Source organism: Setaria italica, chromosome VI, assembly GCF_000263155.2.
Source record: "Setaria italica strain Yugu1 chromosome VI, Setaria_italica_v2.0, whole genome shotgun sequence".
In the NCBI taxonomy this organism is placed as follows: domain Eukaryota; kingdom Viridiplantae; phylum Streptophyta; class Magnoliopsida; order Poales; family Poaceae; genus Setaria; species Setaria italica.
Window position 1 is genome coordinate 17,217,420 of NC_028455.1, and position 27,760 is coordinate 17,245,179.

The window sequence follows — 27,760 nt, forward strand, 5'->3', positions numbered from 1 at the left end:
GCAGATGCAGTTCGAAACAAATCATGAGACACACGATATGATCGTGGCGCTCAAAGACATATTCCAGACACAGGCTAGGACTGAAAGGTTCAATGTGTCCAAAGCCTTTCTGGAGTGCAAGCTAGCAGAAGGCGCAGCAGTAGAACCACATGTAATCAAGATGGTTGGTTACACTCAGCAATTGGAGGAGCTGGGCTTCCCAATGGGCAAAGAGTTGGCCACTGACTTCATTCTTTCATCTCTTCCGCCTAGCTATGGGAACTTCATCTCGAACTATCATATGCATGGGACGGAGAAGGGTCTGAATGAACTGTGTGGTATGCTCAAGACAGCAGAGGTAGACATTAGGAAAAGCGCTAGTACCAGCCATGTGATGGCTATAGAGAACAAGCCTAGCTTTAAGAAGAAGGGCAATTCTTGGAAGAAGAAGGGCAAGGCTGGAACGTCCAAGCCAAACCTAGCGCCCAAGGTTAAAGCTGGACCTGGACCTGCTCCAGACAAAGAGTGCTTTTACTGTCATGAACTTGGTCACTGGAAGAGAAACTGCAAGCAGTACCTAGCTTCGTTGAAGAATGGCGGAAGTAAGAGTACTTCTACCTCAGGTACGCTTGTTGTTAATGTTATACACAACATTTTTCTCACTGATACAATTATTAATTCTTGGGTATTTGATACCGGATCGGTTGCTCATATTTGCAATTCGATGCAGGGAATGATAAGAAGTAGAAGCATGGAAAGAGGAGAAGTTGATTTCCGCGTGGGCAATAATGCAAGAGTTGCTGCGTTGACCGTCGGGACGATGCAACTCCACCTCCCGTCAGGATTTATTATGGAGTTGAATAATTGTTATTTCGTTCCTAGTTTAAGTCGAAATATTTTGTCTCCTTCATGCTTGATGAAGGATGGTTATTCATTTGCGAGTGAAAACAATGGTTGTGTGATATCTAAGAATAATATGTTTATGGCTTTTGCACCCATTGTGAATAGATTATTTGTTTTAAATCTTGATGGTTCACCTGTCTGTAATGTAAGTACTAAAAGGCCTCGGCCTAATGATTTGAGTCCTACCTACTTGTGGCATTGTCGTTTGGGTCATATAAGTGAAAAGCGCATGAAGAAGCTCCATTCTGATGGACTTCTAACTTTGATTGATTTTGAATCATACGAGACATGTGAGGCTTGCTTGCTAGGCAAGATGACCAAGACGCCTTTCACAGGATTTCCTGAGAGAGCAGTAGGCTTGCTTGCTAGGCAAGATGACCAATGAGCATGACGGCTAGAGGAGGATTCCAATACTTCATAACTTTCAGTGATGATTTTAGTAGATATGGCTATGTCTACTTGATGAGGCACAAGTCTGAAACCTTTGAAAAGTTCAAGGAATTTCAGAATGAAGTTGAAAATCAGCGTGGCAAGAAAATTAAGGCCTTACGATCTTATTGTGGAGGCGAGTATTTGAGCCACGAGTTTAGCAATCATCTAAAGAGTTGCGGAATTGTTCCACAACTTACGCCGCCTGGAACACCTCAGAGAAACGGTGTGTCCGAGCGACGTAATCAAACTTTGTTAGACATGGTTCGATCAATGATGAGCCAGTCGGACCTACCGTTGTCATTTTGGGGATACGCTCTAGAAACAGCAGCTTTCACACTTAATAGGGTACCATCTAAATCTGTAGTTAAGACACCATATGAGATATGGACTGGAAAGGTTCCTAGTTTGTCTTTTCTAAAGATTTGGGGATGTGAAGTGTTCATCAAGCGACTTCAGTCGGACAAGATCACACCCAAGTCGGATAAGTGCATTTTCGTCAGATGTCCAAAGGAAACTTTGGGATATTATTTCTACAACCGATCAGAAGGCAAAGTGTTTGTCGCTCGGAACGGGGTTTTCCTAGAGAAAGAGTTTCTCAAAGGAGAAAAGAGTGGAAAGACAACGCATCTTGAAGAAGTTCAAGATGAGCCGATCGGGCAAGAATCAATGAGTGATACTAACGTAGCAGAACAAGTTGAGATACCCATGGCAAGAGAAGCACCGCCACAACCACGAAGGTCAGCAAGGCTCCGCGAAATGCGGGAAATATTATTGTTGGACAATGATGAGACTGCGGTATGCAGAAGCAATGATAGACCCAGACTCCAAAAAATGGCAGAGTGCCATGCAATCCGAAATAGAGTCCATGGGAGACAATCAAGTTTGGAACTTGGTTGACCCGCCTGATGGTGTTAAAGCCATAGAGTGCAAGTGGATCTATAAGAAGAAAAAGGACATGGATGGAAATGTTCACATCTATAAAGTACGACTTGTCGCAAAAGGTTTTCGACAAGTTCAAGGAGTTGACTACGACGAGACCTTCTCGCCCATAGTGATGCTTAAGTCCATTCGGATTATTCTAGCTATAGCTGCATATTTCGACTATGAGATATGGCAGATGGATGTCAAGACAGCTTTCCTGAATGGAAACATAGCTGAGGACGTGTATATAATATAGCCCGAGGGTTTTGTCGATCCGAAAAATGCTGAAAAGGTATGCAAGTTTCAGAGATCCATTTATGGACTGAAGCAAGCATCTAGGAGTTGGAACATTCATTTTGACGAAGTGGTCAAAGGGTTTGACTTCACCAAGAACGAAGAAGAGTCTTGTGTTTACAAGAAGGTTAGTGGGAGCTCTGTAGTATTTCTAATCTTATATGTGGATGACATATTACTGATTGGAAATAACATTCCTATGCTTGAGTCCGTAAAGACTTCACTGAAAAATAGTTTTTCGATGAAAGACTTAGGGGAAGCGGCATACATTCTGGGCATTAAGATCTATAGAGATAGATCGAGAAGGTCTATAGTTTTAAGCAAGGATACTTACATTGACAAAGTGTTGAAGCAGTTCAGCATGGAAGAGGCAAAGAAAGGGTTCTTGCCTATGTCACATGGCATACATCTTAGCAAGACTCAGTGTCCTTCGACTGCTGATGAGCGGGATCGCATGAGTAGAGTGCCATATGCCTCGGCTATTGGATCTATCATGTATGCAATGATAAGTACTCGCCCAGATGTTTTATATGCGCTAAGTATGACAAGCAGACACCAATCTGATCCAGGTGAGAGTCACTGGATAGCAGTGAAAAACATTCTTAAGTACTTGAGAAGGACTAAAGATATGTTCCTCATCTATGGAGGTGAGGAGGAGCTCGTTGTAACAGGTTACACCGATGCTAGTTTCCAAACCGACAGAGATGATTCAAAGTCACAATCAGGATTTGTGTTCATGCTAAATGGTGGTGCTGTTAGTTGGAAGAGTTCCAAACAGGAGACGGTGGCCGATTCTACGACAGAAGCCGAGTACATCGCGGCTTCGCAAGCTGCGAAGGAAGGTGTTTGGATAAGGAATTTCCTCATTGAGCTTGGTGTGTTCCCGAATACGTCCAGCCCATTGAATCTCTACTGTGATAATAATGGGGCAATTGCGCAAGCAAAGGAGCCAAGGAACCACCAGAAGAACAAACACGTAATGCGGCGATTTCATCTCATTCGAGACTTTGTTAACCGGGGTGAGATCAAGATATGCAAAATACACACGGATCTGAACATTTCTGATCTGTTGACAAAACCACTCTCGCAGGCTAAGCATGATGCGCATGTAAGAGCTATGGGTATTAGGTACCTTCTAGATTGACTCTAGTGCAAGTGGGAGACTGTTGGAGGTATGCCCTAGAGGCAATCATAGAGATGATGATATTCCATTTGTATCCATGATTTGTATATTGTGTTCATTGAATATCCATTAAAGGCTACTTGAATTGATTTGCAATTATGTGAATTGTATGTGAAACTCTTTACTTGTATGGTTATTCTAAAGTTGTCCCTAATCGGAGATCATGTGAGGACACACATGAATATTAGACTAGCACATATATTAGTTGATGACTATGTTTCACAAGTCATGGACATGGAGATGTTGAACTAATAATGTGGACACATGTGTAGACATGTGCTAGGACTGACCCAGCACGAGAAGTAGTTCTCTCTTTAAACAAGATATACGCTTTGTCCTTAGACCTGAGATTGTCGCATGTATTCAAGATGTGGATCGACCTACTTAGGGGCTATCAAACGCTACGCCGTAACAGGGTAGTTATAAAGGTAGTTTTTGGGTTTGTCAAGAAGCATGCTATGAGACATGGTCAATCAAGATGGGATTTGCTCCTCTCTGATTGAGAGTGATATCTCCGGGCCCCTCGAGTGATCGGATCCGAAAATGCATGGCCATGCTACGTACGGTTAAGAGTTAACCTACAAAGGGATTACGAATCACAGGATCGAGAAAGAGCGGTCGACTTGAAGCTAGACCAAATATCATGAGGCAAAGGGAATAGCATGTATATTATGTTGTGATGGTTCGTCTGATATGATCTTCGTGTGCGTATAGGAGTTGGCACGTCTTGCTAGAGGCCGCTACCGACTATTGGGCCGAGTAGGAGTACTCGGGCCATGTCTATACATATCCGAACCCATAGGGTCACACACTTAAGGGGCTGGAAGCCCAATTTGGATCTGATCCGAGTTGGATTAGGTTTAGAGGTACTAATGGGCCTCGGACCCAAAGGCCCGTTAGGAACCTCTATAAATAGAGGGGTGGGGGCGCCCTAGGGTTTACACCTTTTGGCGAAACACATCTGCCACGCCTCCCACGCCCTCGCCTGTTGCAACTCACGGATCTAGCAGTCTGGCTTGCAACGCTTCCTCCCTGCACATGTGGATACCTTGGAGGTGTTGCGCCTGCAGCACTTGGACGAGCCACGACGAGCCGACGACGAGCCGCGGCACGAGGGCGATCTTGCTGCACGTGGACGAGCTGCTGAGGAGTTGCTGGACGTTGACGTGATCGACTACGTACGACTACGTTGATCGACTATGTACGACTACATTGATCGTCTTCACTGCATACGCAAATCTACATGTTCCGCACCAGTAGTGCGTCGAGTGGTAATCCCGTGATCCTTATACGGCAGCTCTTCCTGGTTTTATGCGGTAGAAATTTTGATTTGCGCTAGTGTAGCCTACCTCGTATCCCTATACAGGATTGCGTACAGTAGCTTCTGCACCAGTGGGTACCGAGTTTTGGAGTCCGAGAGTACTTCATTTATGAAGTAGACGGGTCTCTAGACTTTGTAGACGTAGCCTGGTTCAAACCTTTCGACTACTACTGCTGTGTTGACTACATGAGTAGTAGCAGCTATGTATAAAAGCAAGTCCTCGTTTGGAGATGGAGCCGTGAGGATTGGTGGTTTTGACAGGAAGTCCTTGAGCTGTGCCTAGGCTTTGTCTACCTCTTCTGTCCATTGAAACTTGTGTTGCTGTTTGAGTAGCTTGAAGAACAGTAATCCACGTTCTCCAAGTCTTGAGATGAATCGATTGAGGGCTGCCATGCAGCCTGTAAGCTTCTGCACATCCTTGATACCAGCTGGAGCTTGCATATTTGTGATGGCAGAGATTTTCTCCATGTTGGCCTCGATGCCACGGTGGCTGATGATGAATCCGAGTAATTTTCCCGAGGGTACACTGAAAATGCATTTTGTAGAGTTGAGTTTCCACCGAAACGCTCGTAGGCTTGCAAAGGTTTCCTCTAAGTCTGCGACTAGATCATCTGGATTTCTTGTTTTTGATGACTACGTTGTCTACATAAGCTTCTATGTTGCGGTGTAATTGCTTCTCAAAACACATCTGGTTGGCACGTTGATAGGTCGCACCTACGTTTTTTAGCTCGAAAGACATTGTTTTGTAGCGAAATACTCCAAATGGGGTGATCATAGCTGTTTTGGCTTGATCTTCTTCTTTGAGGGTTATTTGATGATAGGAGTAGTATTCGAGAAAGCAGAGCAAAGCACACCCATCTGGGGAGTCAACTACTTGGTCGATTTTGGGTAGTCCAAAGGGGTCCTTTGGGCAATGCTTGTTCAGATCTGTGTAGTCGACGCACATCCTGCACTCATTGTTCTTCTTGCGAACGAGTACAGGGTTGGCTAGCCAATCAGGGTGAAAAACCTCTTTGATAAACCATGCCGCGAGTAATTTAACTAGCTCTTTTTTGATTGCATCTCTTCTGTCTTGGGCGAATTGTCGTAGTCGTTGTCTTTTTGGAGTAGCTTTGGGGGGCGACATTCAATGAATGCTCGATTAGCTCCTTAGGCACACCGGGCATGTCAGTTGGCTTCCAAGCAAAGATGCCATGGTTAGCCCGAAGAAAACGGACGAGCGCGCTTTCCTATTTAGGGTCTAGCCCTGTTCCAATCAGGACTGTCTTGGCTGAGTCACCAGTCTAGAGATCAACAGGTTTGAAGTCCTTCTCACTTGCTGGTTTCACCTTGGTTGATCTCTACTTGTTTTTTGGGATCTCGAGTTCTGTGGGGTTGAGTTTCTTTGATGCTGTGAAGACTTGTTGCATGGGATTGGGTGCTTGAGAAATTGCTGCGATTTTAACATCTTCCATGTCGCCCTCGTACGATCGCCTCAAGTCTCCACATAGTGTCAACTCGCCTTAGGTCCTGGCATCCTGAGTACCAGGTAGATGTAGTGTGGTATAGCCATGAATTTGGCCAAGGCTGGTCTTCCGAGTATACCGTGGTAAGAAGTTTCGAAGTCGGCAACCTCAAACCTGATGTACTCTGGTTCGGTAATGTTCCTTGGTGCCGAAAGTGACTGGTAGGAAAACTTGTCCTAAAGATTTGGCAGTATTTCTTGGGACAATTCCATAAAATGGTGAGTCCGTTGGAGTAAGCATGTCTATGATGTCGAGGCACATTTTCCTTAGTGTTTTGGTGAAACTGACGTTGAGTCCGCTTCCGCCATCGATGAGTACTTTGGAAAGTCTTGAGCCTGCGATGACAGGATTGAGTATAAGAGGGAATTGGCCTGGTTCTGAGAAGCTTGTCCATTGGTCCTTTCTCCTGAAAGTTATGGGCACCTCAGACCATTAGAGCGGTGTAGGAGTTGCTGGCTCGATAGCTATAATCTCTCTAAGTACTAGCTTATTGGACCGCTTGGACGCGGTACCTGGGATTCCACCAAAAATGACGTTGACCGTCTTAGAGGTAGTTTGGAACTCGCCTTCACCTTTGTTAGCTTCGTCGACCTTGCTTTTACCCTTGTCCTTCTTGTGACCAATGTCTTCGGGAGGGGGTGGTGCGGGTCATTCTTGCATTACTTGGCACGTGTTGTAGCAATCAATCGCCGAGTGTTTGCTATTTGGATGCCATGGGCATTGTTTCTTGATTAACTCGGTGAAGGAGGGCCCATCATTGCATTTGTGTGACCCTTTCTTGCCTGAGTTGGACATAGTCGTGATAGTATTGTCAGGTTTGCGCTTGCAGATCTGATTACTCGAGTAGTTGTTTCGAATATCATTGTTGCGGTTTCTATCTTGTTCATGATTGTTGTTATTGTTGTCGCGACCACGGTTGCGATGAGAGCCGAATCTCTCATGTTCTTTGTCTTCTTCATTTGCCCATTGTTGCACCATGATTTTAATTTGAGATCTTTGATAGTGGCTGGACGACGTCTGCCAAAGTCTTGGTATGTTCGACGATTATAGAGGCCATTTTGAAAGCACTTAATGACGTCTCCTTCTGAAATGTCGACTATTGTAGCCTTCTTTTAAAAGAAACAACGTAGGTAGTTGTGAATTGTCTCGCTTTCTTTCTGTTTGACTTGGCTCAGGTCAATTTTTTTTGCGTGGGCGAGACATGGAGCCCGCGTAATTATTAGTGAAGGCCTTCGTTAAGTCTTCCCAGGAATCGATTGACTTGGGCTTGAGTGACTCGAGCCATGTTAACGGCGCGGGTTCCATGCGTATGGGAAAAGTGAATGACCTTTGTATCATCATTGCCCCCAGCTGCTTGAACTGCTAGTGAGTAGCACCGTAGCCATTGGACTAGATCTTGCTTGCCATTGTACTTGGTGATCCCTGTCGGGTTGAACTTCTCGGGTAGTTGAGTTCTTTACCCATGTCGTGAAAGTGGGGAAGTGATCATAGTCATTGGCTTTGCGTTCGCATTCGCGGCGACAGTTGTTATTGATTACCTCTCTTAAGTCACTGAAGATTGAGGCTTCGCGATCAGTTCTGCGGTGGTGAGGGCTCTTTGCTGAATTGGTGGAGCTAGCCTCTTCTGCGTCTCTGTTTCACCTTGGAGCCTCGCGTTCATCTCTACTTTGCCTTTGGCTATGTTGTCTCGGTTGGTTGACTACTTTGTTACTGTTTCTTGGAGCCTTGTGATTGCCACAATGGACTGCAACGTCTCTGCTGCCATCCTGGTGGGTCGAGTTGCAAGGAATAGATGGGATCGGTGATTCCTTGTCGAGGAGTTTGTAAGCTTGTTCTGCGAGTTGTGCTATTAACTCGTTGCCCCTTTTCGTGAGTTGTGCTATTAACTCGTTGTCTCTGTCATGAGGTATGAGAGTTGATATGAGATTGATTGAGACAATTGCTGCGAGTGGAGTGTTGTGCTCTCGAGCTTGTACTGCATCGAATGCTCTTTCGAGATTCACGATAGGAATGTTCATAGCTAGTAGTCCGCGATGATCTGCTCGGGCAGCATTGTGTGCCCTTCTTTGATTTCCCTATTCGGAGGTTTCATCTTGCGGGGCGTTAGCTGACAACTTGTCTTGTGAGACGTCATTGAGTTGTCCAACCCGTCGAGGAGTTCTTTGGTGGCTGGCACCTGCGTCATTGTTTAGTGATGTGATGACGAAGATTTCTCTATCCGGGTACTAGCTTCCAGAGCTTGATGTTGCTATCTTCGTAGTGCTTCCTTCTTCGTGGGTTGAAGTAAGCAGGATACCCTCTTGATACAGGAGGTTGTCTATGTGAGCGACAAGGCGCGACTCGTAATCTTGGGCAAGGAACGGTGGTTTCATCCCAGGCCAATAAATGAATCTACCCTGCGGAGTCGAAGTAATTACCAAGCCTTGAGTTGGGCCTCATAAAGGGATCGCTTGGATGGAGTCCAAGTTGTAGTCACAGTCCTCAACTGACTCGAGTCTGGTTTGGACTCAAGTGAGGAGTTCTTGGTGGACCGCGGCTGCGTTATGGAGTCCGAGCAGGAATCGACTTCAAATTGAAGTCGACTTGCCGAATGACTTGGGCGTCAGCCTGTGCAGGCTAGTTCGAGTCGAGGTCGAGTTTGAGCCATAGTTGAACTCAATGTTGTTGACGTTGAAATTTTGGATTTTCGCGACAAAATTCTTTGCTTCTTGATGAAGAAAGTTTTCATCAAGACGCTTCTTTTCCTGGTTGCCGATGATGTAGAGTTGAAAGGATCCAGCGCCGTCAGCAATACAAAGCTAGGAGCTGAAGATGAAGGTTGCACCCACCTTAAAGGTGAACGAAGGATTGATGACGACTAGTGCCATCGATCTCATGTGGAGAAACTCGGCGACCACCCCTACCTGGCGCGCCAGCATCGGTGTTTTAGACCAGCAACCCGCCTAGGGAGTACCCAAGGTGGTCTTTTGTGCGGTGGGTGTCGTCAAGAATCAAGGAGTAGATGGTGATGCAAGGAACATGATTTAGACAGGTTTGAGCCGCTAGATCGCATAATACCCTACGTCCTATGTGTTGGTTGTATTGATCTTGTTCTTCCTTCCCTTTTGGAGGGGGTCCCTGCCCGCCCTTATATAGTCGAGGGAGTAGGGTTACAGGGCGGATTGTGTGAGTCCTAGTCGAGCACGTTTACAAAGTCCTACTCTAACTCGGTAGAGTAGTTTCCTTTTGACCTGACTAGTCTTCGGGGAGTCCATGAAGCCTACGCACCCTGCAGAGTAGTCTTCATGTCCGAATAGGTTCTGGGTATGTTTCCTTGAGTGGGTCCGTACAAGTCTTCTGGTGGGCCCGGGGATGCCTACCCGACACCATCGGGGAAATTACTCGGGTTTGTTCATCAGTCATCAAGGCATCGAAGCAAACCCTGAGAAAATTTCTACCATTACTAACATGCAACCTCCATCTGGCATAAAAGATGTTCAGAAACTCACAAGATGCATGGCAGCTCTAAACAGATTCATATCAAGACTTAGAGAGCGGGGCTTACTGTCGGGCATACTCCCCAGGTCCATGAGTAGGCCTTGGACGGCCCACTAAGGGACGTACTCGGACAAGATCAGAACAAGGATAGGCGTATCCTTCTCGGACTAGTCTTGTATGTTTATGGAAAGCTACTCGGGCCAATACCGAGTAGAACTCTGTAATAGTACTCGACTAGGACTCAGACTTGTAACCCTTCCCTCCTGGGTATATAAGGTCGGGCAGGGACCCCCCTCAGACACATAAAAACACAACTCAATACAAACCAACACACAGGACGTAGGGTATTACGCGATCTAGCGGCCCGAACCTGTCTAAATCGTGTTCCTTGCGTCACCATTGATTCCTTGATTCTCGACAACCATTACCGCATAAAAGACCACCTAGGAAACCCCTAGGCGGGTTGCCGGTCTAAAACACCGACAGCTGGCGCACCAGGTAGGGGAGCTCGTCGAGTTTCTCAACGCGAACCTAATGGCGAAAGTCATCATTAGGCCCGTCTTCTTCATCGAAGCCGGTGCCACCTTCGTTTTTGGATCCTGGTTCTGCGTCGCCGAAGGCTCGGAATCGTTCCGGTGCCAGATCGTCGACACTCAGGAGAAGAAACCAGAAGATTTGACCAGAAAAAATCAAGATTTCAAAGTCAACAAGTTCGAGTTCGACTACGCGTCGGATTTGACTTCGCCTCGGACTACTCCAACGTTTCCCTCGGGGGTCATGCACTCCCGACTCCAGGACTCAGGGTCGGGCGAGGCGGAGCCTCACTCGGGGTCAGGCGAGGCAGAGCTACCCTTCCAAAGGGTCGGGCTCTGCTGACCCCAGGCCTCGGGGTCGGGCGAGGCGGAGTCTCGCTCAGGGGTCAGGCTCTCCCTACCCCAGGACTCGGGGTCGGGCGAGGCGGAATCCCACTCAGGGTCGGACGAGGCGGAGCTACTCCTCCAAAGGGTCGGGCTCAGCCGACCCCTGGACTCAAGGTCAGATTTGCTTCGGATTCGGCGGCCCCAGTCAACATCCAAATAAGTTTCAACTTCAAGGCGATTCCCGCACGGACTTCGCAACGCGACAAAAATCTACCAAGGTTTTCTTGCTCGAACCCGAGTTGAACTCGGGTATGACGAGGACGTTGACTTTGACTCATCCTACTCACCAGAGATACCATTATCTGGTCCAGCCCAAGGGTTGGTAATAACTTCGACACCACAAGGCAGATTCATCCACTGGCCGGGATTGCGACCATCTTTTCTCGACCGTGACTACGACTCGCGCCTCGTCGCCCATGTAGACAACCTGCCATATCAAGAAGGCGTTCCACTTACGTCCAACCACGAAGAAAGCTACACAGAGATTGCTACATCAAGTTCCGGAAGCTACTACCCGAACAGGGAGATACTTGTTATTACTCAGAATAACAACCCAGGTACTAGCCAGAATAGAACCCCCAGGCGACTAGCACAAGTCGACAACATCTCTGAAGATGAGTCTACAGCTGACGCCCCTCACAATGAAACTTCCGAACAGCGCAAACAACGAAGGTCGCGCAATGCCACTCGAGCTGAGTGACGACAGTCGATGGCTACAAATATTCCTATTACAAATCTTGAACGGGCTTTCAACGCAGTCCAGGCTTAGGAGCACAATACTCCACTCGCGGCTATCGCTTCAATCAACCTTTTAACGACATTGATGCCTCAAGATAAGGACAACGCAGCCACAGCTCAACTCGTGCAGCGTGGCAACAGACTAATCGCACAACTCGCGGAGCAAGCTTACAAGCTACTCGACAAAGAATCACCAATCCCATCCGTTCCTCGCATTACATCGCATCAAGACGGAAGCAGGGGGGCCGCAGATAAAAATGTCGCCCCACGAAATGATGATGCAGTAAACCAACCCCGGCAACACAGCCAAGGACCAAGCAAGCATAAAGCTCCTACTCGACAGAAGGATGTGGGTGAAGTCAGCTCCACCAACTCAGTTAAAAGTATTCGCCCTACTCGGAAGGTCCGCAAGATGTCCAACTTCAGCGATCTACAAGAAATCCTCAACAGTCGGCGCGAGCGAGAAGTCGACAGCTACAACCACTTTCCTGCTTTCACAAACCGGGTAATGAAAACAAAATTACCCGAAAAGTTCAAACCAACAGGCATCACCAAGTACGACGGCAAGCAAGACCCAGTTCAATGGTTACGCTGTTACTCGCTAGCCGTCCAAGCAGCCGGGGGTAACAACGACACCAAAGTCATTCATTTCCCCATATGCATGGAACTCGCACCACTGACCTGGCTCGAGTCACTCAAACCCAAGTCCATTGACTCTTGGGCAGACTTAACAAAGGCTTTTACCAACAACTTCGCCGGCTCCATGGCGAGACCAGGCAACAAAATCGACTTAAGACAAATTAAGCAGAAAGAGGGCGAAACCCTACGCGACTATCTGCGATGGTTCTTCGAAAAGAAGGCTACCATAGTGGACATCTCCGAAGCAGACGTCATTGAGTGCTTCCAAAACGGACTCTATGATCGATGAACATACCAAGACTTCGGTCGCCGACGACCAGCCGATGTCAAAGAACTCAAACTCATGGTGCAACAGTGGGCCGATGAAGAAGACAAAGGACAAGAGCGGTTCGGTTCCCACCGTAACCGCGGACGCGACAACATCCACAACAATGAAACAGATAAAACTCGGCATAACGAGGCTCGGAACTCCTACCCAGGAAACCACAATCGCAAAAGGAAGCCCGACAACACCGTTGCTGCCATGATCAGCTCCGGAAAAAAGGGACATCGCAGAAACGACGACGGACTAACCTTCACGGAGCTACTCAAAAAACAGTGCCCATGGCACCCGACTAGCAAGCACTCCGCATTAGACAGTTACAGCATGCGCCGAGTCATGCAAGACTTACCCGCACCACCAACTCCTGAAGAGTACGCCAAAAATAGAGATAAGGGTAAAAACAAAGTCCGCAACGACGAAGATGAGGACGGCGATTTCCAACCAGCTTCAAAAACCGTCAACGTCATTTTTGGCGGCATTCCCGGCACTGTATCCAAGCGAGCTAACAAACTCGTACTCAGGGAGATCATGGCCATTGAGCCAACGGACCCTACACCGCTAAAGTGGTCAGAAGTTCCAATTTCTTTCAGCAGAAAAGATCAATGGACAAAATTTTCAGAACCAGGCCGTTTTCCACTAGTCCTGGATCCAGCGTGGCAGGGTCAAAGTTAACCAAAGTACTCATCAACGGCGGAAGTGGCCTCAACGTTATTTTCACCAAAACATTAAGGAAAATGTGCCTCAACGTCACTGAAATGCTTACCCCAACGGATTCACCTTTCTACGGCATTGTGCCCGGAAACGCGGCCATACCGCTGGGACAAGTTGTCCTTCTAGTCACCTTCGGAACTAAGGAGCATTACCGCACCGAGTACATCAGATTCGAGGTTGCCGACTTCGAGACATCTTATCACGCCATACTCGGACGGCCAGCACTAGCCAAGTTTATGGCCATACCACATTATGTCTACCTGGTACTCAAAATGCCAGGTCCCAAAGGAGAGCTCACGCTACGAGGAGATCTCCGGAGATCCTACGAGTGTGACACCGAAGCCGTGGAAATTGCTGCGACTACTCAATCTCCTAGTCCCATGCAGCAAGTCTTCACAGCTTCAAAGAAACTCCATCCCACCGAACTAGAGATCCCGGAAACCAAGTCGGGCTCCACAAAGGTGAAACCCGCCAGTGAGCAAGACTTCAAATTGATCGACCTCCAGACCGGTGATCCTTCCAAGACAGCCCTGATCGGAACAGGGCTGGATCCTAAATAGGAATTCACGCTCGTCAGTTTCCTTCGGGCTAACCATGATATCTTCGCTTGGAAGCTGGCTGACATGCCAGGTGTGCCCAAGGAACTGATCGAGCATTCCCTCAACGTCGATCCCAAAGCTACTCCAAAACGGCAACGACTACGCCAGTTTGCTCAGGATAGACGAGAAGCAATCAAAAAAGAGTTAGCCAAGCTACTCACAGCAGGATTCATCAAGGAAGTCTTCCAACCTGACTGGCTCGCCAATCCTGTGCTCGTTTGTAAGAAAAACAACGAATGGAGAATGTGTGTCAACTACACCGACCTCAACAAACACTGCCCGAAAGATCCTTTTGGGCTACCCAGGATCGATCAAGTGGTTGACTCCACCGCCGGGTGCGCCTTGCTATGCTTCCTCGATTGCTACTCTGGCTATCATCAGATAAGCCTCAAAGAGGAAGATCAAGCCAAAACAGCGTTCATCACGCCCTTTGGAGCCTTCTGCTACAAAACAATGTTCTTCGGACTAAAGAACGCAGGAGCAACTTATCAAAGGGTCATACAGATGTGCTTTGAAAAACAACTTCATCGCAATGTCGAAGCTTATGTCGACGACGTCGTCGTCAAAACAAGGAACTGGGAGGAACTCATTGCTGACCTGGAGGAAACTTTCTTCAGTCTCCGTGCTTTCCAATGGAAACTCAATCCTACTAAGTGTGTCTTTGGAGTACCTTCCGGCAAACTACTCGGGTTCATCATTAGCCATCGTGGCATTGAGGCCAACCCAGAGAAGATATCTACCATCACAAACATGCAGGCACCAGCCAGCATTAAGGATGTGCAAAAACTCACAGGCTGCATGGCCGCTCTCAACCGGTTCATCTCGAGACTTGGAGAACGGGGACTACCCTTCTTCAAGCTTCTCAAACGCCAGGACAAGTTCAAATGGACGGAAGAGGCAGAGAGGGCATTTACACAACTCAAAGACTTTCTGTCAAAGCCTCCTGTACTCACCACTCCCTCGCCGAACGAAGACTTGCTCCTATACATCTCCGATACTACTCATGTCGTCAGTACGGCAATAGTAGTCGAACGGTCTGAACCGGGCCACGCTTAAAAGGTCCAACGACCTGTCTACTTCATCAGCGAAGTACTCTCGGACTCCAAAACTCGGTATTCACCGATACAAAAGCTATTATACGCTATTCTGCTCACCTCCTGGAAGCTGCTCCATTACTTCCAAGAGCACAACATCACAGTCATCTCCGATTTCCCGCTCGGCGAAATTCTCCATAACAGAGATGCCACGGGTACAATCTCCAAATGGGCAGTCGAACTCGGAGCTCTCACTTTGAGCTTCAAGCCAAGGATAGCCATCAAGTCTCAGGCATTGGTCGACTTCATAGCCGAGTGGACCGAAAATCAAGTTCCAACTCCGGTCTAACGACCAGAACATTGGGTAATGTACTTTGACGGATCCCTCAAATTTGAAGGGGCCGGCGCAGGTGTCTTACTCATCTCCCCCAGGGGAGACCAGCTCAAGTACGTGCTGCAGATATTTTGGGAAGCATCTAATAACGAAGCCGAGTATGAAGCACTGCTACACGGCCTTCGCCTCGCAATCTCCCTCGGCATCAAATGACTACTGGTGTACGGCGACTCCCTAGTCATCATAAACCAGGTCAATGATGAGTGGGACCGAAACAAGGACAACATGGACGCTTATTGCAAAGAAGTCCGTAAATTGGAAAACAAATTCTCCGGCTTGGAGTTCCATCACATCGTCCGCGACAACAACGTTGCCGCCGACGTTTTATCCAAAATGGGCTCAACTCGTGCAGAAGTTCCAGCAGGAATTTTCGTACACGAACTACACAAGCTGTCCATACCTGAACAGGTCACACCACCAGTAGTCCCGACTACTGACGTTTCCTGAGAAATCATGATGATAGAAGTCGACTGGAGGACACCCTTCATCAACTACATCAAAGATCACCAGCTACCATCCGACAAGAATAAAGCTGAGCAAATCTCCCGACGAGTACAGAGTTACGTTCTAGTCGGAGACAAGCTTTACAGGAAAGGTGCATCATCTGGAGTACTCATGAAGTGCGTCACCAGAGAAGATGGCCAAGAAATCCTAGAAGAGATTCACAAAGGAATCTGCGGCAACCACGCATCTTCAAGGACACTAGTTGGCAAGGCTTTCAGAGTGGGCTTCTACTGGCCAATGGCTTTGGCTGACGCCAAACAACTGGTTCAGAAATGCAAAGGTTGTCAATTCTTCACAAAACAGCAACATGTGCCGGCCTACAAGCTAGTCACAATACCTCCAACATGGCCATTTGCCTGCTGGGGGCTCGACATGACTGGCCCGTTACCAACTGCGCCAGGAGGATTCAATAGAGTACTCGTGGCAATTGACAAGTTCACCAAATGGATCAAGGTCAAACCGGTCACTTGTCCCAAGGCAGACCGAGTCCTCGACTTCTTGGATGAAATCGTACACCGCAATGGTTTTCCCAACAGGATTATCACATATCTCGGGTCAAACTTCAATAATCACAACTTTTGGGAATATTGCGAGAACAGCGGCATCGACGTCCGCTATGTCTCGGTTGCTCATCCGCGAGCCAACGGTCAGGTCGAGCGTGCTAATGGCATGATACTTGATGCTCTGAAGAAACGACTACATGACATTGGCAACACCAAAGGCGGCCGATGGCTCAAAGAGTTACCTAATGCCTTGTGGGGCCTACGTACCCAACCATGCAAGACTACGGGACTATCACCCTATTTTCTGGTATATGGCTCGGAAGCCATACTACCCGCCGACATCATGTGGCAATCACCATCCGTTGAACAATACGACGAAGAGCTTGCAATCGAAACGCGGCGAATGGATATAGACAGTTTAGAAGAAGCAAGATGCGCAGCACTAGTGCAATCTGCCAGATACCTTGACGGTTTAAGGCGTTACCACGACCGCAACGTCAAGGAAAGATCTTTCAACTTGGGCGATATGGTCCTTAAGCGTATCCAAGACACGTTAGGATTGCATAAACTCAATTCATCGTGGGAAGGTCCTTACATCGTATCAAAGGTTACAGGACCCGGGTCTTACAGACTCCAAGAACTCTCAGGAGAACAGGTGCCAAACTCCTGGAATATAGAACACCTCTGTCGCTATTACCCATAGCAGCACTCGAGTACTTACTTCAAGGCAACTACTCAAGACGACTACCCGACTACCGACTTCAAGGGGTGTTAGCTTCGACGAGCCATCAGTACAACAAGGATCCTTGCCCTGATACAAAATCTTCATATCAATCTTTACTGAAACAAGAGTACATCAAGTTACATACGAGTACAAGGACTCGGCTTACACGAAGACTACAAGCAACTGCCTACTGGCGGGCTGCATTTAAGCCTCAGGCTTTAACTATATCACAAGGCCACTCAGGTCTGCCGACCACAGGAAGGGCCCACACGCAAGGAAGCTACGCAAAACGCAGCCATGCCCAGGTACCCTACCCAAGGCAACACCAGGTACTCCATCACCGCCATCGCCTGGATAGCGGCAACGCCAAATCCGGCAAGACGCGCCTAGAGGGAACCAAGGCTGCTCTTTTGCTAGCCTTGCGAAGCCCATCTACTCTACGGCCGCACCTCCACCTCTTTTAGAGTGGGATAAAGACCGCGGCACTCATCACCCATCACTCGCGAGTTCCAGCGCGTACTCCACTGGATCACGAGCTGCAAGATGAGGCGTGCGACAAAACCTCCTACGAGGATTCTTCTAGCATCGCGGCTATCCCTACAAGCGCAGGAGTCTGTGGAGCGAAGGTGGCCTCAACCTACAAGGAATCTTCTAGCACCGGTGCACTCTTTGATGGCTCTCTACACTCAAACAGAAGCAACCGAAGGCAGTCCATCGCTACTCAAGAGCTTGAGTTGGTTCGCCCACCAGATGGCCCTATTTATCGCCGAAAGCCACAACTACCACCGGCCTAAGAGTTACTGTGCACCCGTGATCAATGAGTCTGACAACTCCTAACTCTGCCCATGTGACTGCACTCATGCCGCAACGGACAAAGGAGCACAGTACACCCGTGCATCCGCAAAGGACAAAAGAGCACAGTACACCCGTACATCCACAAAGGACAGACGAGTACAGTACACCCGTGTCCCCCAGAAGATGAGTACTCAAATAGCATTACGACTACTCGACACTCGGGACTACAAGCCAAGCATGATGTCGCGGGCTTCGACTACTCCAACCTCAAGGTCGGGTGAGGCAGAGTTCCACCCTCGCAGGGTCGGGCGCATCCGGCCCCAGGACTTGGGGTCGGGCGAGGCGGAGTTCCACCCTCGAAGGGTTGGGTGCATCCGACCCCAGGACTCGAGGTCGGGCGAGGCGGAGTTTTCACCCTCGACGAGGTCAGGCTTAGCCGACCCCAAAACTCAAGGTCGAGCGAGACGAATCCCCTCCTCAGAGGGTCGGACCCAGCAGAGTTGCACTACTTCAGGATTCGACAAAATGGAGTAAAAACTACCCTTCGCAAGACAACGACACAACAAATCCAAAGGCTTGGCATTTCAAAATATCAATGCGCTCGGATACAAGATTACACAAGCAGCTTAAAGCTCTTCTAAGGAGACAAACTTTGACATCTTGGATGCAATAGGCTCCGCCTCCTCGAGGTACTGCGCATAGGCCTCCTCTGTGCAGTTGCGAGCCAGGCCATCACCAGCTGCCGCCAAGTCTGCCCTCGGGTAGTAGGACTTCACAACCGCAAGAACCTGTTTGCAAACAGTCTTGCAAAGTCCTGCCACTTTACTCGGGGCAGCTCTTAGTTGCTCTACTAGCGATTGCGGTCCTGTGCCTTCCTCCACGGGGGCTATAGCATTCACCAAGTCTTCAGCCGCTCCAGACAACTCTTGGAGTTCACCCCGAAGTCTTTCCAAGGTCTGGGCATGATCTCTACATGCCACCATGGCCATGGCAAGCATCACGCCATTTTGCATCTTTCGGTCTCGCTGGTGCTCGCAAGCAGCCTGTGCTTCCATCAGCGCGGCTCGAAGATGTTCGGCTTCATCTGCCACTCGGTCATGAGCGTTCCTCCAATCGATAACTTGGCTCCTTGCGGCCGCTTCCTGCTTCTTGAGTTCTACAAAGCAAAGAACTCAGGCCACAGCCAACTACAGTTGGACACACCCAAACTAGTCACAATGCTTACCTTGATACTTCTTGTTCAAGGACTTGTAGCGGCTCTCCAATTTTTCCTGCAGAACCGTGTGATCCGCGCGTTCCACAGCAAAGGACTTCGCCTCGACTTCATGAACCCGAAGAGCTTCTGTCAGTCGGGCGCATTCTTGCTCCAACTGGCGGCTTCTTTCCTGAAAAATCCAAGTATGGTGTAATCAGTTTAGAAGCCTCATGACTACTCGGGTCCTGCAATAACATCAACAATATCTACCTGGAAGCCCCGGAAAACATCAATGGCCCTCTGGAACTCCAAGTCAGAAGGCAGGCTAAGTACTGGTTTTGGGTACTCTCCACAAGATGAGGAATCGTACCCAGAGCAGCACCTACAACATTTACCATGTCAGCTATGGACTACGACTACAATAAACAGACTACAGGCACTTACATGGAGCAGTCGCTTGTTTGGCTTTTCCAACATCTACTACGGCCAGCGATCCACCAGTAGACGATGACAAACCAGCGCCTCCTAAGCCCGATGCAACGGCGGGAACCTCCACCGAACGAATTACATCTTGCAGCATTGACATAGTAGCTCCAAGACGGCCGGCGTCAACCTCAGGTACCTCTTCAACAATGAAGTCCTCCAGAGGAATAGATGTTGTAGTCGAGGGATCCGGCACTACCCCTGTCTCTATAGGAATAGTTTCCTCTGCATCTCTGCACCACAAAAGTGTTACTACATGATTTCAAGACACTTCAACATCATTCAAAAAGAAAAGAAGGCTCACCGGGTGGAACGTGGCGGCAGTCGCACACGCTTCTTCTCGGCGACAGGCGGCCGAGTACTCGGAGCCACGGGAACAGCCGCCGGCACTGTCTTCTCACCAAGACCTACAAAACCGAAGTCAAGACTATAGTACTACTCAAATGAAAACAATCGGAAGGGACAACGCTTACCACTGGCGATCACATTGGACAGCAAGGTATCAGTAGCAAGTACTGGTGACACCTCCTTCGTTGTACCCGCTACTCCAGCAGGCAGCCCCAGAATTGCCTGGTCAGCAATGGGCGGCATGGCAGCCGACGGAGTTGGCACGGTTAACTCGGGGGCTGCCACAGTTTCTGTTGATGGAACCCTCTCCGGTACCGTGTCAACAGCCGCATCACCGACTTCAGGGTCGGACACGGCCATCTCTTCAGAAACAGCCTCATCTACAGCCTTTACGAACCAAAAACAAGATTCACCACATCAATAACGAATTTCAAGTTCATCAGTAATACACAAGTTACCGACTACATACCTTGGTACCTCGAGACTTCTCAGGGGTTGAAGCAGACTTAGCCGCAGACATCTTGCGGACTACTCTACGTCTCTTAACAGGAGGAGAAGGCTCGTCCTTCGACTCCTCGACGACAGCTTCCGACTCTTCTTCCGACTGCGCCAAGTAGCCGGCAAGAACTTGGGACTTCAAACAACAAATCGGTGTCAGCAATAAGAATCACAAGTCAAAGAAGAACAAGTCAGGAGGAAAATACTTACCACTTCTGGCTCGTACCAGGCATCATACTGACGAAGGGCCGTAGGGATTACGGGTACTCCCTGATAGTTCCTAAAAAATTTGGCCAGCAGTGCCTCTACGTCATCATCAGATCTATCCTCATCAGACATACGCGATGGATCCTTCAGACCTCCGTACTCACTTCCCGAGTGAGCACATTTTTGAAGTGGCTGGACCCTTCTCTTCAGGAAACTGGCCACCACGTTGATCCCAGTCAAACCGAGCGCTTTCAACTCGGTAATCTGCTGCATCAGGTGATCCAGTTCTGGGGTGTCCTCGAGCTCGCTTACCCAGTTTTCCGCATGCTTGGGCGCGTGACCAGTCACCACGGGCAAGCGAGGATCATTGTTCCCGATGTAGAACCACCTTTTCTTCCAATCCCCATGGGAGTCGGTCAGATTATACTCAATATACGCATTCGAGTTCCTGAGTTGGACCCCAGCGCCTCCAAAGACTTCCGTCCGCTGGGCACTCGGCTGAGGCTTGCAATGGAACAGCTTCCTAAACAACTCGAGACTTGGAGGTACTCCCAGATAAACTTCGCATAGATGTACAAATATAGACATGTGCAGTACACCATTGGGATTCAAGTGGATGAGCTGAAGATTGTAGTACTCAAGAATACCTCTGAAGAAGTCGGAGGCAGGCACCGCCAGTCCCCTTTCCACAAAATGCGCAAGCATCACCGTCTCGGCAGGATGTTCCTCAAACTGCCACGCATTGGGAAACGCGGGGCGCCACTCAAGGATCTCCTTTGGCTGAAGGAGCTTGGCATCAACTAGCGCTTGGACAGCTTCTTCCTTCATCACCGAGTGTTGCCAAGTCACCCCAGGTGGCGGCGGCGCAGTTTGGTCCGTCCGCCCCACTTTCGGTGCCGGCAGCACCAACTCTTTCCCCTTCTTGGATTTGACCTTGCCCGTCGCCGAAGCCTTGCCTTGGATCTTCTCGGGTTTCTTGCCCATCTTCTTGGTGCGCATTCGATGGAATCAACTTCAAGATAAGAGGGGGCTCACACTCGGATCTTTCCCAAAAAGCGGCAAATGACGGAGGCGGCGACACTAGCGGCGGCGAAACACTGAGCGGAGGCGCAGAGGAGGAGAAAGAACAGATCTAATGCCCGTGCGGCGTCACAGCAACCGAAAAGGGGCTTTCCAGATTTATCTCCGCCAGCTCCGGTTTCGACGCATCAGTTGCGCAACGAACAGTTTAATCACGTATTAATCGCATTAAAAACCCAATGGCTACTCCATTCATCGGACTGCTGACCACTTCAACGACAGGAATCGCCTAAGTGCTCGGGGGCTGCGGGTACCGTACCCGTTGGTCAGTTTTTCTTTTTCAAGATCTCCGAGGGTAAAATGGGCAAAAGCTGGTTTGACCCTAAGCCTGACTCTTCGACTCAACCTAAGGCTCGGGGGTTACTCCATATGGACTGCGATTAACATCGCACTACCATATAAAATTACTCAGGAACAGAAATAACTCAAAGCTGCAGAAAGAGTACCTTCCAGCCACGTGACAGTACTCGAGCACTTCAGTCTGCAAAACTACTCGGGTAGTGCCTGCAGTGCCCAAGACTGGCGCACGACTACAAAGTACTCGGGGGCTTGTCGGCCATACTCCCCAGGTCACGAGTAGGCCTTGGACGGCCCACTAAGGGACGTACTCGGACAAGATCAGAACAAGGATAGGCGTATCCTTCTCCGACTAGTCTTGTATGTTTATGGAAAGCTACTCAGGCCAATACCGAGTAGAACTCTATAATAGTACTCGGCTAGGACTCAGACTTGTAACCCTGCCCTCCCGGGTATATAAGGCCGGGCAGGGACCCCCCTCAGACACATAAAAACACAACTCAATACAAACCAACACACAGGACGTAGGGTATTACGTGATCTAGTGGCCCGAACCTGTCTAAATTGTGTTCCTTGCGTCACCATTGATTCCTTGATTCTCGACGACCCTTACCGCATAAAAGACCACCTAGGGTACCCCTAGGTGGGTTGCCGGTCTAAAACACCGACACTTACCTTTCTTCAAATTACTCAAATGACAAGACAAATTTCAATGGATAGAGGAGGCAGACAAAGCTTTGTTACAACTGAAAGATTTCTTGTCAAAGCTACCATTCCTCACAGCCCCAACTCCAAACAAAGATTTGCTCTTGTACATCGCTGCAACTACTCATGTTGTCAGCACAGCAATAGTAGTCAAAAGATCTAAACCAGGCCACGTCTACAAAGTCCAAAGACCAGTATACTTTGTCAGCGAAGTACTCTTGGATTCCAAGACACGATACCACCAGTCCAAAAGCTACTCTATGCCATACTACTCACTTCGCGTTAACTCTGACACTACCAAGAACACAACATATCCGTCATCACTGACTTCCCGCTCGGCGAAATTCTTCACAATCGAGATGCCACGGGCAGAATCTCAAAGTGGTCAGTGGAACTCGGAGCATTGTCCTTACAATTCAAACCCAGAACAGCAATTAAATCCCAAGCTCTAGTTGATTTCATGGTTGAGTGGAGAGAAAATCAATTGCCTACTCCGATAGAATGCCCTAAACATTGGGTCATGTACTCCGACGGATCACTCAAACTAAAGGGAGCCGGCGCAAGAGTACTCTTAATATCCCCAAAAGGCGAGCAACTCAAATACATTCTCCAAATCTTTTAGGGAGCATCAAACAATGAAGCTGAGTACGAAGCATTACTACACGGTCTCCGACAAGCAGTCTCACTGGGCATCAAAAGGTTACTAGTCTACGGTGACTCACTGGTAGTCATCAATCAAGTCAACGACGAGTGGGATTGCAACAAAGAAAATATGGACGCGTACTGCAAGAAAGTTCGCAAGCTAGAGAACAAATTCTCAGGCCTTCAGTTTCATCACGTAGTCCACGACAACAATGTCGCCGCTGATGTGTTATCTAAAATGGGCTCAACACGGGCGGAAGTCCCAGCAGGCATTTTTGTTCATGAACTTCGCAAGCCGTCTATAACGAAACAAGCAACTTCAGTAACGACCAGCAACGATCCACCAGAACCTGACCAGAAGATCATGATGATCGAGGTAGACTGGAGAACTCCTTTTATCGACTACATTAAAGAGCACAAGCTACCTTCCAACAAGACACGAGCAGAACAAATCTCACAGCACGGCAAAAGCTATACTCTAGTTGGAGATAAAATCTACAGAAGAGGAGCATCCTCAGGAGTACTCATGAAATGTGTTACTCGCGAAGATGGCAAAGACATCTTTGAGGAAATACACAAAGGAATTTGCGGCAACCATGCATCCTCATGAACAATAGTAGGCAAAGCCTTCAGAGCGGGATTTTACTGGCCAACTGCGCTGGTAGATGCGGCAGAACTAGTCTGTAGATGCTAATGCTGCCAGTTTTTCACCAAGCAACAACATGTCCCTACCTACAAACTCATCACAATACCTCCAACATGGCCTTTCGCATGCTGGGGGATTCAATCGAGTCCTCGTCGCCATTGACAAGTTCACCAAATAGATCGAGGTCAAACTCGCCGTGGGAAGGGCCTTATGTTGTATCCAAAGTCACGGGACCAGGATCCTATTGGCTACAACAACTCTCCAGCGAAGAAGTCACAAACTCCTGGAACATAGAGCACCTATGCCGCTACTAAACATAGTTAACAGACTAAGTGAAATTGTACTTGGGCCACCGCCCGCTACTCTTCATATATGATTAATAAACTTTCTTTTCGGCAACTATCAACTACTTGTCTTTGCCTCCAGTCTAGCGGCTTGCAAAGGCAGGTCAACTGCAACTTGAGTTATTCAGCTCCACGAGCCTCTGCGCTCTCTCTTTTCGATTTGTTTTCAACAAGTCTAGCGGCTTGCAAAGGCAGGTCAGCTGCAACTAGAGCTATTCAGCTCTACGAGCCCCTGTGCTCTCTCTTTTTGACTTGTAATAACAAGTCTAGCGACTTGCCAAGGCAAGTCAGCTACAACCTGAGCTATTCAGCTCCACGAGCCTCTATGCTCTATATTCGACTTGTTTTCAAAGAAGTCTAGCAGCTCACAAAGGCGGGTCAGCTACAACTCGAGCGACTTAGCTCTACAAGCCTATGCGCTTTGACTTCAACTTATTTTCAACAAGTCTAGCGGCTCGCAAAGGCAGGTCAGCTACAACTTGAGCTACTCTACGAGCCTCTGTGCTATGACCTCAACTTAAACAAGCTTCTTGAGTTGTACAGCTCCAATTGCTAAAACACAAGACTATACGAGTTCTCCACAAGTCATCTCTCTCTTCTTATATGCAACTTTCGTATTAACAAAATTTTGCAGGATTGCAACAGTTGATTCTACTATAAGAAGTCAGGGTGTTCAGAGTACAACACAAATACACAACAACGACTACAAGAAACTACCTACTGGCAGTTACAACAGAAGTCCCAGGCTTTAATTATATCACAAGGATACACTTGAGCTTTGTGACTACTCGCAATCCACAAGGAAGAACCGCCAAGAAGCGAGGAGTGCACGCAAGGAAGCTACGCTCTAGGCAGCTGTACCCTTCTCCTCCCCTCAGCGGTGGCATAGACGGAGACTGGGGCTTCACACAGTCCAGTTCTGCTGCCCTTCATTAACACCCTCTCCCTCTTACAAGTACTCAGAACTGGACTTCAAGCACACATCGTGTACTTGAGTCTCATCCCGAGACATTGCAAAGAGAGAGAGCAGTCGGCACCATGCCTCCATCCTCGACCAGACATGATAAAGACCCATCCTTCACCCGTGAGCTCCAACATGGTTACTACCAGAGAGTACGGGAAAAGATCAAGTACACGGCATATCCTCCTACGAGGATTCTTCTAGCATCGCAGTTATCTCTCCTAGTGAGGAGATTTGTGGAGGGAATGTGGAACCTCACTACGAGGAATCTTCTAGCACCAGGGCGCTCATTGGAAACTTGCTACTATCAAAGAGAAGCAGCCTAAAGCCAACCACCACTATACTCAGATCCATGCCTCAAGCAATGGCAGCTGGGGGGCTATTTATAGCTGGAAGGCCAAGCAGAACAAGCGCACTCGTGACTCCACAGTAACTCGACTTGTCCTACTCAAGGAAACAACCCACGTGAAAGCATGTCTACGCAGAATCAAAAGCTCACATGTGAATCACTCTGGCAGCAAACAATCAGTCTTGCACAGTACTCCCGTGTGTCCTCCCCGGTACAAAGCAATAATGCAAAGGACACAGTACACACATACGCGTCCTCTACAACCATCTGCAACAATTGAGGCCTACACGGAAGACTACCCGCCAGACTACCCATTGGAGATCTGCAAGCAAGTACTCATACAATAATCAACACCTAAGAAAAAATAGCAGATACTTGTTCAGATACATCAAGTTTATCGATGAAACTACAAACAGCGACTAGAGACTACTCCAAATTAATAAAGCCCGCTACATGCTCGGCAACCGGCTCCAGATCCTCCAAATACTGAGAATATGCTTCATCGCTACAATCTTCGACGATACCATCCGCAACCAGTGCCAAATTCGCCTTTGGATAAAAGGACTTTACAATCACCAACACCTGCTTGCAAACAGATTTCGCCATATTGGTAATCTAGGCCGGTGCGTCCCTCAATCTCGCGATTAAAGGGTGGGACTCTACTCCTTCTTCGGGAGGCTCGATCACATCAACCAAGGCCTGTGCTGCATCAAACAAATCTTTAAGATCTTGCTCTTTCTTCTGCAAAGTAACCGCATGAATTTTGCAAGCAAGCATCGCTTTGGCCAATGTAATGACAAAGCTTCGTCACTGATCCTTCTCTTTTTCACAGTTTTCCCTAGCCTCCGCCAACTGAGCTGTAAGTTTCTCAACTTCGTCGGCTGCACAACTGTGAGCATTTCTCCAATCTAGCACTTGGATGCTGAGCTTGGTTTCCCGACCTTTGAGTTCTTCAAGAAGCAACAATAAATCCGATCGGGGAAACTGATAAAATACAGCATTATGATTCACAAGCTACGAGTACAAAGTACTCACCCTCCAATTTCTGCTGCAAAGACTTGTTACGCGCTGTCATTCGGCTCATCTCTGCTTCAAATTCATGCTTTTCAATCCGAAAGGACTCCACAACATCTTCATACTTTTTTAAGAAGTCGGCAGTGCAACGGCACTCCTCAGCAATGTCTTTCTCCAATTGTGCTGCACGACGCACAGCCTCACTATGCTCTTGGATAATTTGGACATTCTTGTGGGATTTCTCATATAAATCTTGCACAATCATGCAATTAGTACTCTTTACGAGTGCAAACGACGCCAAACCATGAAATATAAGTACTCAAATGCAGTTCCAAGGACTCACCTGAGTATAAGCTATCATCTGTTGATGCAAGTTCACAAAGTCTGATATTGGCGGCAACTCTTCTAGGAGCCTTTCAAAAATTTCAACTTTTTGTGACAACCCCGGGGTCTTGGTCATAACACTAGTACTCACACTTAGGGTTAGGATCAGCTGCTGAGAAAAAGAAGCCCCAGCCTCTACAACACCCTTACCCGCTGCAGTTGGTGCAACTTCATCCCCGGACGTTGTGACACCCTGTGAGACTACAACACCCCCCCTCTTCAAAACTCGCCATTGCTGTAGTCGCCACAGTTTCGGTTGCGGGGGGTGGATCGTCCTTCACAACCTTGGGGGCTGGCAGCACCAAATCTTCGAGCGAGCTGATTATGTCCTACAGTATGGCGGCTGCAAAAGTCACTACACCTGCATCACCAGATTGTGCTGGACCTTCACTTGTCAAATCGATAACAGGTGCTGCAGAGGAGTCCGCGCCCAACGGATTTTCAATCTGCTTCGTGCTCACCCTTTCAAGAACAATATTTTCTGAAGTCCTAATATCAAACATGGCTCAAGATTAAACCAGCAACTATTGATTGCGCAATCAATAACCAAATCATTACAACAGAACACTTACTTGATGGACCGAGGAGGAACTCGTCGATGTTTCTTCATCACGAGAATTGGTTGTACACTCAGAGCCAGCTCATTAGCCGGTACGGGCAGCAACTCCTCGGTGTTTTTGCCAAGACCTGAAAGAATCAACTCAGAGAC

General features: G+C 48.2%; 1 protein-coding gene across 1 annotated transcript in view; it reads left to right on the top strand.

The window, feature by feature from the left end:
* Window positions 1-235: 235 nt before the first annotated feature.
* LOC111257697 overlaps window positions 236-27,760 on the top strand; it is a gene marked incomplete at its 5' end in the record, with an annotated part of 28,058 nt that continues 533 nt past the window's right edge. The window contains 2 exons of the mRNA XM_022827736.1: window positions 236-587; window positions 1,448-1,926. Coding sequence (XP_022683471.1) covers window positions 236-587; window positions 1,448-1,926 — 831 coding nt within the window. The remainder of the gene's footprint in view (window positions 588-1,447; window positions 1,927-27,760) is intronic.